The sequence below is a fragment of the Aptenodytes forsteri genome, unplaced genomic scaffold (assembly GCF_000699145.1).
Source record: "Aptenodytes forsteri isolate BGI_AS27 unplaced genomic scaffold, ASM69914v1 Scaffold8, whole genome shotgun sequence".
Classification (NCBI taxonomy): Eukaryota; Metazoa; Chordata; class Aves; order Sphenisciformes; family Spheniscidae; genus Aptenodytes; species Aptenodytes forsteri.
This window is the reverse complement of record NW_008796218.1, coordinates 3,389,726-3,401,847: the sequence shown is the minus strand read 5'-3', so window position 1 is coordinate 3,401,847 and position 12,122 is coordinate 3,389,726. Positions and strand designations below refer to the sequence as shown.

General features: G+C 37.3%; 1 protein-coding gene across 1 annotated transcript in view; it reads right to left on the bottom strand.

Annotated features, from left to right (window-relative positions):
* USH1C (USH1 protein network component harmonin) overlaps positions 1-12,122 on the bottom strand; it is a 49,752-nt gene that overhangs the window by 13,327 nt on the left and 24,303 nt on the right. Inside the window, 6 exon segments of the mRNA XM_019474508.1 lie at positions 659-778; positions 2,284-2,340; positions 4,475-4,720; positions 6,351-6,467; positions 6,838-6,990; positions 9,858-9,907. Coding sequence (XP_019330053.1) covers positions 659-778; positions 2,284-2,340; positions 4,475-4,720; positions 6,351-6,467; positions 6,838-6,990; positions 9,858-9,907 — 743 coding nt within the window.

The window sequence follows — 12,122 nt, the reverse complement described above, 5'->3', positions numbered from 1 at the left end:
TCCACCAGTACCCCCAAGTCCTTCTCGGCAGGGCTGCTCTCAATCCCTTCATCCCCCCGCCTGTCTTGATACTGGGGGTGCCCTGACCCAGGTGCAGGACCTTGCACTTGGCCTGGTTGAACCTCAGGAGGTTCCCGTGGGCCCACTTCTCCAGCTTGTCCAGGTCCCTCTGGATGGCATCCCGTCCCTCTGGCGTGTCGACCGCGCCACTCAGCTTGGTGTCACCTGCAAACTTGCTGAGGGTGCACTCGATCCCACTGTCTATGTCATATATCTACATTTCAAGTATGTTCATGACTATTTACAAAGGAAAAACACAGTGTAATTAATTTTTGCTATTTCATTTCTGACAAAGGAATTCAGAATTTATAAAAATACAAACCAGCATATGAATAAATGAAAATAAGAACTACAGAATCTAAGGCTCTACACCGTTCTGGAATTATGCACCCCAGTACAAAAATTGTCACTAAGAGTGACTTTTAGATCATGAAAAAAATGGAAAAATACCCTTTTGTACTTACCATTAGTGATCATTTGAAAATCTGCATGAATTTTAGTTAGCAGAAAACAAGACAAGCATTGATTCTTTGAGGACAAGTCAACAACAAATCCCACAGCACTGCAGCACTCAGAAAAAGAACATTAAAAGGCTTACCAGGGCCTCTGATTTGATTGTTGGCCTGACCATAAAGTTTGGGTCAGGATGCAGCATGATTGGTTTAGAGACTATTGGTACCCCTGGATGTCGTTGGGTAGGTGGACTTGGAGCAAGCTGCTATGGGGTTAATTTAAGAAAATTACAATTCAGAATGTAATTTGTGCAAATCCATCATTTCACCAAGATGCCTCAATACACATATTTTATGGTAATGAATTTAATGACCCTAATACAACAAAAGGCTTACACAATTATTTTAAGACTTACGAAGTTAACAAGCCAAAATGTAATTTCTCTTGCATCCAAATAGTGGCTTTTCCCCCTAAACTCTGACTTCACCAGCAAGATCATGGAAAAAATCTCATCCTGCTTTTGGCATTTATCCCATAAAGGCAATGAACTGAATGAAAAACTACGAGAAAAAAAAAAATGCTAAAGTTGAGTGTAAGAACATAGTGAACCTGAAATGAGATTTTAACTAATCTATGGCTAAATAGATCTTTTAAGATGAAATTCACCGGGACTGCAGCAATCTGCTTTCCATAAAGAATTCCAAGTTAACTTATCCTGACTTAAGAGCAAGGGTTAGTTACACTAATTACCTACCCTTGACTCTACAAAGTACAGATACCCAGAGGCATCTGAGACCTAATCATCCAGCATGTACAACCCAATTGTACACTTCTTACTCAGTCAAAAATCCCACTGACGTCAAGCATAGTTTTATTCAAGAAAAGAGTTCAAAACGGAGCCCTGTGGGTTTAGTTTCTGACTTAACCCCAGCAACTCTTAGCACACTCTTGTCAGTGTTTCTCATAGGAAATGTGATGTATTCCAGATATCATTCATATAGTACAAGCTGTATCTTCTGAAATTATTTGAATTGCTTCCAGAAAATTGCTTAAGCCACTTTTTTTAAATAGCGGAATTTTGGGGGTGTTTTTGTCTTTTTTGTTGTTTGTTTTTTAAATAATTTAAGAAAATAGTTTTGGAACCAGATCTTTGAGAGTCCCTGTGGATTTCCCTCAACTAATGTTGTTCCACACCGCAAAATATATTGTATCGTTAAGCTTTCTGATCTTAGAAGAATTGGCAGGTTCACAGATATCGAATTGCTAAAGTTGCACTGGAACTGGATGATTTCTCCTGGAGTTGCACAGTTTAGAGACAGACTTTTCTAGAGGGCCTCAGAATGGGGAAACCTGACATCCGGCCATCCTGAATCAAAATCAGTGCAAAGAGTTACCAAACAAATGTGGGTTCCTCTGAGAAGAAAGCTTGCTTCTTAGCCCCCATTGTATTTAAAATATAGTTTGGTCCCAGCTCCTTTTGTGTGTCTTGACAGAAGAACAAAGTATATGCTCCATGACATACAGAACATGCAAACATGGACTGTATGTTGCTGAAGCGTTGGAAATACCAAGTCCTCAGACCATTAGGAGTCACTTTCATTACCTGGTATTAGGTATCTTGTAACACAGCAATGGATCCATGCACATGAATGCAAGTGATGAATTTTAAATAAATTAGCATGCAGAGTTGAACCCTTGACATTTCCTTGACTTTAGCATTACATGGGAAGTTCATAAAAGTACAGTCATTATTAACAGTACATGACATACCAGCGGATTGCTTGACACAGAAGATATTTTGCCGACGTGGGAGGTGTTTCTTACGACCTAAACAGTAACAGACTTAGTACTGGCTCCATATAAAGTATATAGATAATAATTTTGAGAAACAGATCAATTTATACCAGATATTTTAATAGTTAGTTGTCAAGAATGTATTTGACAGGATTTCCTTCTTTTTGTCAGGTATTTTTTCAAGCTGAATTTGAAATTAAATGATCTGGGGAAAAAAAAAAACAACTTAGCAACATAGATAAGATTTACCAGTTTGGGTAATATTAGAAAAGTAAACTTATGGGACAACAGTTGTCTTATTTTTGGCTTTAGCGGGCATAAACACAAGATCTTTTTTCACTGAAGTCAGAAATATGCACTGCTTCTGCTTATCTGTGGTATTAAAAACTGACTTTTTAAAAAACAGCAAGGATAAATTGTCTAGCTTCTGATTTTTCTTCTGTGTCTGAAACCACATCAGGAATACTGGGTTATCTACTTATAAACAAAGCAGCTTTGGCTCAGTATTAATACTTTACTAAAAGCTTAGTTCTTTCCTCATATAGACTAATTATATTTGGTGAAAACTGGCTTATTTTTGAAGGTTAGGTTATTTTTTTGCTGTTGTTGCCCGATATATTTTAATTTCATTATTAACCTCTTTTCTCTAACATATCTAGCATCGAAAAACTACCAGAAACATATACTAGAATATATGGTTTTGGGGTCAGATCCAGTATGGCAGCTCCTATATTACTTCTTTTATCTGCATATTTTCTATTAGCGTTAGGAGAATGTATTTCTCCTCTGAACGCTAGTATTTTGTACACTTGTATCATTTCACATCATTTTTATTTTGCAAATAACTTGGAAAACCTGTTATCCATAAGAACATCTGACATCTCCATTTCAGTGGATCTAGCATATTCTTGGCACTTCAAACATATAAACCACATAGATCAAGCACTATCAGAGGTCTACTTAAGTTTATAAGGAGAGATTGATAGTTCACATTAGGGCAGTTATTCACATAGAAATAATCTGCTGGTTTTCCCTGATTAATTTGCATATCCTTCCCCACCCCAACCAGAATCATGCAAAAGCAAAGCCTAGTATTTTCAAGTAAACATGCAGAAAAAAAAAAAAAAAAGAGAAAGAAAACCAACAATGCAGTCAATCCATGCAGAAAACTGTGTAGGAAAGAAGTGACCATATGGGATCCTCTTCTGCTGTTTGAAACAAGAATCTTTTGCCATAAAAATGAGTACATGAATCCCACTACAGGGCTTAGCAAAGGGAATTATGATGAAACAGCTGCCATTTCTCTCCTAAAGTGAGATCTGGCACAAGATTTCCTATATTTGATCTTCTTTAGGACTGAGATTGTAATAAGGAGAAAGTCAATATTTTCTCAAAGAAGTTTTTTGTGTCCAAAAAAGTAAAACCTGATTACCAACTCTCACTCTTTTAAAAGTATTTTACTAGTAATTTATACCGTGTTGATGTTTTAAAAGTTTGAGCTTCTGATTTTAAGCTGATTTTCCTTGTCCACTCTTCTCATTTGATCTTCTTTAGGACTGAGATTGTAATAAGGAGAAAGTCAATATTTTCTCAAAGAAGTTTTTTGTGTCCAAAAAAGTAAAACCTGATTACCAACTCTCACTCTTTTAAAAGTATTTTACTAGTAATTTATACCGTGTTGATGTTTTAAAAGTTTGAGCTTCTGATTTTAAGCTGATTTTCCTTGTCCACTCTTCTCATCTAACAAAGCAATTTGATGACATATTAAAACACCGTCACAAGTAATTTTCACTACACAGATATTTTTCTCAACTTTAACTACGAGTTAAATCTGCCACCTGCCATTGCTTTTTTTTTTTAATCTTTCAACAGGCAATTTGGACTTGAGTGTTTAACTGATACATTCTGCCCAAGATACCTGCATGTGGTAGGGTTACAATGTACATAGGGAGGAGAGAGCAAAACCCCCTCAACTTAAGTTAAAAAAAAAAATTAAACTATCTCCAGACTGCATTCACTAATATGAAACAATGAAACCATCCCATTTCTTAATATTGCATATGGCAGATGGGTAGATCCAGTGGATGACGTGGGTGATGGAGCAGGGGAGGGAGGCCAGGCAGGAAAATGGTAGAGGCACATGCGTTCAAACAGATCATGAAGTCACCTGGGAAGCTGGTGTTACTGCCAGGGCTGGACCTCTTGAAAGTGGAACATTTGATGTAGGAAATGGATGAGCTGATGCTGCTGGAGTAACAGTGGCTCGTGGTGGCAGAGGTGGCGTCACACGTTGTTTAGGCTTGTCAACTTCATCTAAGTTTATATCATCAAGATCTGTGGTATGAAGCTGCAGGCCGCCGGCAAAACACCGCATTGATGTGACAGAAGAAGCAGAAGGTTGTCCACTTGCCAACTATGTGCAACAGGACAGAAACCTGCCTTAACAGTTCATCTGCCTGCAACAGCTCTGAAGAAATTAATGACAAATGCTAGAACATCACTCAGCCTAACTGCTTCTGCACAGGAAGCTCTTGGCTTATCCCACACAGAATACACAAACTTTTTCTCCAAAAGCCTTTTTAAAAGCACCCGGACCTTCTAATTTCTGTTAATCAAGACCAGATGCATTGTATGGCAAACAAACTCCATAGTTTGAACATAATGAGCAGCTCAGCCAAAAAACGTTCATGTGCATGAAGAAGGATTCATTATTAGAGAGATATGAGCTGTCCTACAAACACATGCATCTTAGTCTAATGTGACAATACTTCCCTCAAGTGGGTATCTCTGTTGACATTCTTTGGGATCTCCTTATCTGCCATACTTACCCCTTGGTACTAAAAAATAGGTATTTCTTTGGCAGAGGTCAAGAGATCTTGACTGCTCTTGTACCCAAGTAGCAATTCAAGCCTGTAGGACCTGAATATCGTTCAGCTGCATTTATCCCTCAGAAGCATTCTAGTTTTGTGTTTTACATGAGTTTAACCACTTGGGTAGTTTTGTAGAAGAACTGTAATAAAATATTTACATATAATGTAATATAAGAATTGATGGAGCAAATACAACACAGGGTGCTTGTCTTAAATCAGGATAGAGCTCTGGAAATACAACAGTGATTTTAATCTGTAATGTTCCCTCTTACTTTACAAAGTAAGGGGGACAAAGATCTAGCAGAACACAGGCAGCCAAATTTAGGTAGTGAGAGAAAACGCAGTATAATCATTCCACTGTCCTAGAGACCTGCACTGAAGAGCCACATGGATCCTATCCTGAGGCCAGGAAGAACAGAAGACCAGCTGTTTTTTTCAGAGCTGCTCCACATTGACCCGAAGGAAATTCATGCGAGAGTGTTCCCCGAGGGTCCCCTTTGTGGTTGCAATTTCCTGGGGATCCCAGGGGAGTTCAGCAGATCGCAGTGTTCCTCTTGAAAGCAGCTGTGCTTGGAAGAGAGCCAGAGCAGCAGGATGGTGGGAAAGCCTCACTCCACATCTAGAACCATCAGGCTCTAAGGCACAATCACTATCTGCAACTCCCTTTAAGGGGACTATTTAAAACACAAAACTGAACCCTGTTCTTTGGGAGTTTCTTATCTTTTTGTCATTTTCTTAACCTGTACCTTTATTCCATGCAATACAAGGAAGCATCCAAGAGCTCATCATCAATGAAGTTCTTATTTGCATAGGATACTAAAAAATATGGGTGGGTATTCAAGTCTCAGTTTTATTATTAGTAGCATATCCCATCTAGCCCAGACAACACACGAGCCAATGAAATTGCTAATTTTGTGGTGATAATATACTTAAAAAGGAAAAAATAAAAACAGTTCATTAAAATAATAAAGAAATTACCATAAAATATAGGAACAACAAATGCTATAGATTGTAATTCATCAGTTACTGACATTTTTTCTCCCCCCTCTTAGAATGAAGGCTGAGACGGAAAGATGAAGACAGGTTTTTCACTGGTAAAAACCTGTTGCTTCTAGGAGACAACTAGTGAGTTATTTAGAGATCATGCAATATATGGAGAAGCCAGAATTTTACCTCAGGAGACTCATTCTCCACAGAGGAAATCTGTTCTAACCGTGTTTGACAAAGTCTTTCCACCCAGTGCTGCACCTTTTCTGATTCTTCCAGGTCTTCTCGTTCTGTCTCAGATACCTTAACCGTAACATCAGTGCATGAAAAAAGGTTATAGGTATAGTGACTGTTTCAAAAGTATGAAATGGCATTTAAATTAGTTTTAAAACTAATTATGCTTTTGAGAACAATTTCCTATTTTGCTGTCTTTCATTAAATTCATCACTACACATGGACACTCATTAACTACAGAGGTATCCTCATTTGGGCAAAAACTGACTGTAGAAACAAGCAAATTTGGAAACAGAGTTTTGCAGTGCAACAGCAATTTTTTTAAAACTTCACTATCTTTGACATAATTAAACAAATGTCCTGCTCAGATAATTCCACTGAAGATGCAGCTCATTTTCTTTCAATATAATTTTGCACTTGATAGGAGAATACAACATACCTCTTGCACGAGACGATTTATTTTCAGTTGTTTTTCTTTCTCCAACATTCCTTCTTTCTCTTTGGCAAGTTTTTGCTCAAACTCCATTTCCTTTTTATTCTTCTTCTGTTCACACAGACTGTCACTTTTTGACTTCTTTCGCTCTTTCCCTTTCTTGAAAGTTTTGATGGTTTTGTTTTTCTTTTTTTTTTTTAGTTCAACAGATTTTTACACCAGCTAAAAACATTGCAAACTTCAAGCTCAGTACATGAGTGCCTGCCTTGAAAATTTGATTACAGTCTGTGCAAGTATGAGGATGGTCTTTTAAAAGAAAATCTAAAGTCCATTTCCCCAGCAATTTGCAGGAAATTATACCTTATTTGGAGGGCCTGTGCACATTAACATAAGTAGGACAAGATCAGACAGTTCAACTTTTTTGCTCCTCTGCAAAGTTACAACATTAGGGCACAAAGGCCCACTACAAATTTTGAATATTCAAACAGTTTTGGTTAGGTCTTGATTTGCCATCTCTCTGTTCTGGCATTTTTATATAAATACAAGACTGACTGCTTTCAGGTGACAGATGCTCATGTATAGGTAGATGTGAATATTCTACGCATAAAACATCTTCATGCATATGTCCTAAAACCAGCATTGCATGCCTTAATACAACTGAAATAAGCAATTACAAAGGAAAGGCTTAGTTCAGTGCAGAAACTGAATTGCTCCCAGGAAAGAACACTGCATCACGAAGACCAAGTAGCTCCTACAAGCACCGGATAAAATCTCACGTGAGTGAACTAATACAGCACAAAGCAACTCTAAGATTTTAGATGTAGAGTGCAACCAAAAGGGAAAACTACATAGTCTTTTGGGAGCCTCTGTTCCTGTTGTCTTCAAAATACACCCTGCTCCTTACTTCCACTTTAACGATGTCACATTTCTGCTACCCTCTCCCATTTGTACTGGTAGGGCCTAGTTCATATTCGAAAGCCCATGTTCTCCTTTTATTCACCAAAAAGTGAAAACGAGGAGCAGCTGGCCACTTACTGTCAATTACTGCTGGTGCCCAGAGAGGCTAAACTTCAGGTTTGATTTCGCTCTGCTCATTATCATCAGCTACTGACTTTTCATGGTGGTTTTGGGAATTCAAGGCACGAACATGCTTCACCTTACATAGCATTATTTGTCTTCCTTCCACCTTTTACATGTAATATTGGTAATAAAGCCTTGGGAAATAGACATTTTCCCTGGCAGCTACAAAAGTAAATTCTCCCAGTCAAGTAGTTAATTGGAACTTTGTACTGCTGAGTTGAGTGGGATGTTGTCTATTGCTTCATGGTTAAGTGGGGGTGTTGTCAGGAAAGAACCAAAAACAAACCAATAATCATCGAAGACAAAAATTTGAAAGAGTTTAAGTAAAAAAACCCTAGCTTTTCACAGTAATGTTTTAACATAAATATAATTCTGTTGGCATGTGTTATTCAAGGCTAATTAGTTTGTGCCTTAATAACAATTGCTGATATTATCTTACCCTCTAATAAATTAGAAGATACATTTAGTACTTTCTACTAAATGTAATGTAATGTAACATCTGGCAGGTATCAACATTTGAAAAATTACTGAATTTAAAGGCACACTAAGCAGTACACATGCCAAAATGTTCCAGAATATGAACATATATCAGACAATCTTAGCTGCATTCACTGCATTCAGATACAACAGGATGAGTCATCCTTTCCATCCATTTTCCCCATGGATTCAAGTTTACTTCCTATTAAAGACATTTTTAGTACAGAGTGAAATTTTCATTTTAAAACAAAACAAAAAAGCAATTAGCAATTTGGAGTAGGGTGAAAATTCATCACTTCCAGATTTAAAAATATTTCTAAAAGAAAAAGATTAAAAATACATCTTTTCGAGCGTCTAGTCCACACTGTGTAGTAGAGTTCAACAGGAATTGGGTAAGATCTTAATTACTATATTAAAAGGTATTTGGAGGCTCTCTAAACTATCTTTGCCAGCAGCAATGAAGATCACCTATTGTGTGAAGAGACTTGAGTTTTCATAACAGGTATTTATACTTTTCAGATCGAAATCCTAACTGTACTGACTTTCACACAAGTTACAGATCCATGACGATTTACAGTCACTAGCAGTACAAAGTGGTATTGGAGTATACCATCATTTCCTATTCTTCATTAAGGAGAATAGGCATTTCCTGACCACACAAAGTTAAAGTAATTTCTGTCACCATTTAGGACTATACTTCACCTGTCAGATACAATCCTGACCTCCTCAGAAAACTTGAGTTCTCAGGAGATAGACATATGAACCCTCTTTGACACTTTATACCCCAGTTAATTACCATCAGCCATCACACACAAAAAAACCCACAACAAAACCCACAACAGAACCACAAAAACCCTATAACATGGCTAATATACATTGAAAGAAATAAAGAGAATAAAGCAACAGCAGGAATAAAGTATTATTTGAGACTCTAATAATTTGAAATTAATTACTTAATATTAATTAATATTAAGTATTAATTACTTAATACTTTAGGAGCAACTTACAGATATAGAAGTATTCTATCAAGCTTAAAGATTTTCAATTGTTTTTACTCATTCTCTGTGATGTACATGCTTTTTGCCATCAGCACTCCTCTTACTGGGAAATTTGCAAAGGTATAACTGGGAACTGCATACTTGGTTCCCCTTGAATTTTTGTCTCTGCTTTTTTTTAAACATTATTCTGAGGACTTTTGGAGAACATAAAGATATACACTGCCCACCTGTACTGAACACCTTCTGCAAAGTATTGACATACACTTCCCACTGCAGCTGGCAGGACTTGAAAAGTCCAAAGTATTCAAAAGGACATACTCCTAGGCAGATGCATCCCAAACGCATCTTAATTTGTGCACATGTTAAAAGAAGAAGCATTTGACTATAAAGAATGTCTAGTAATAACAGAGAAGAAAAAAGATGAATTAAAATTGAAATGCACTGCAAACAAACTCACATCAAACTTTGTACCTTGCGGATTGTGGGAAATTTTCCTTCATACCGATAAAACCATCCAAAAGCTACAAAAAGGTAAAGGAAAAGTTGTTTTTTGAAGAAAAGTCGAGGACCAGTTCAGATTCAGATCAATCCATGCTGACACATGTAACTGATTAAAATTTATTTGAAGACGCAACACCAAAGGTTCAATATTACATGACAAGTTCTTAGACGACTTCTTGATCAATTTTGCTACTACATTTAGTCACGTTACCCTTATTTTACTGATACACATTTTATGTTAAGCAAAGCAAATGCAACAAGTAATCTCCATACGGAACCATACAGCCATATGCATTACTAAGATTTCTATGGTCACAGTCCTACTTTACACTAGTTTTAACAAGACTTCTTAAAATGAAACAGGTATTCAAACTCATTCAAGCTTGTGGCAGAAGACAGTGGCATTTGAGGAGACAAGGAAAGCTCCATTTCCTAGGATAAAATATTTCAAGCCAAGTACATAAATATTAAAAGACACATTGCTAACTAAAAACATACAAAATAATTTGTTATCATAATTTTATATAAGAAACACTTATAACACACACAGCTCTAAATACAATCCACCTTTCTGTAGGATTGACAGATTTTGTATTTGTATCAAGGTATATTTAGAAAACAATGACCACATGTATTGCCCTAGCAAAACCAAATGATCAGTTCAGTGTCAAGACTGACTGTCAGGAGGAAGGGAAACACAGGAAGAATCTGAATCAGGATAGAAAGTCAAGGCTGAGCAGCAAACCTGTTTGTCCTGCTTCATGATCACTTCATCCATGTCATCTGTTTCAAGTTGGTCATGTGCAACTCCCTTTAAATCTACTAGAGAAACAAAGGAGGAAAGGAGTGAGGAGATAGAAATGACAGTCTAACTGGAGGTTCCCATGAAATGAAAAAGATCAGCAATGTGTGACTAGGAGTCTCCATAACATAAAAAGAAGTTAGCAACAGGATATTTTTCCACATAATTGAAAAAACCTGAGTTCCTGCTTAAATCAAATCAATTTCCAACTTCCTTCAACCCTGAAGAGCAGTTAGGATCTGCATATGGCCAATTAGTCTGCTCCGCTATGAAGGGAAGCCTGGAGAGGTAGGTAGCTTTTCCTGTAATTAAACCATCAGCAGTTCTGGGATATCTGGCTTCGAAAAGAAATATCTGCCTTCTACTGCACTGTCACTTTGGTAAATGCTATACAGAGAAAACACTATCCTGAAGCATCAGAAAACTAAATGGCTAAAAGATGGTTGCAGAAGAAGTATTTCCCCATCTCAGTTTCTCATCCAAGAAAAGTTAAGTGACTTCCCCAAAGTCACACAAAAACTAACATAATCAGGTTAGGAACCAACCCAGGTCTCCCTTAAGTTATGCAATACCTGCTCCACAAGCACTTTCCAATTTTCCTGTGTCTAATACCGTTTTAGTACACTCTCCGCATACTATCTATAGCTCCCAACTTAGCTTCTTAACTACAAATTAAGCTCCAAGTGTCTTAAATTGTTTTGTCAACTCAAACTTACACGTCAGGGCAATTCTTCATGGAAAAGTTGCAGTGTACAAACAGTACCTCCACAGTCTCTTGACTAATTCTGAAGCAGACTGCCCAGTGATATCAAATCAATTTTCAGGCTGTGAAGACTACAGCCTGTTTCTGAAAGATTTGCTGCAATGGATGAAAAGAGGAAAAAGACAGGAAAAAATAGAACAGAGGAAGAAAAAAAGAGAGAGAGATTCAGTAAGGAAAATGATAGTAGGAGGGGAATAGAAAAAACAAGAAGTAAGGAAAAGGTGTTTCAAAGTCTACAGGTAATCCACATTTGAAAAAGCAGGATTTTTTTTTCCCCACTCTGACAGATAGTCTCTTTAAGATATTAACAGATCTGCTACTACACACAGCACCTCACAGACAGATGCCTGAATTTTGCAAGTTCTTAGAAATGTGCCTAGCTTTCTCACGATTAGGTCACTAGGAATTGATACAGAAGTTCTGACTGCATGCTTTTAATTAGTACATGCTTACATGCTTTGCTACTCAAGCTCTTAGCATGCAAGATTTTTTTTTGCAACGGCTGTAAGTATCATCCTCTTGCTGGGACTCAGGAAAAAAAGGAGAGTTTACCGCTTGCGGAAGAAGGGGCAGGCGACTCAAGAAGAGTACAGGGATCTCGTTAGGTCGTGCAGAGAGGAAATGAGAAAGGCAAAACCCCAGCTAGAACACAATCTGGCTGCTGTCGTTA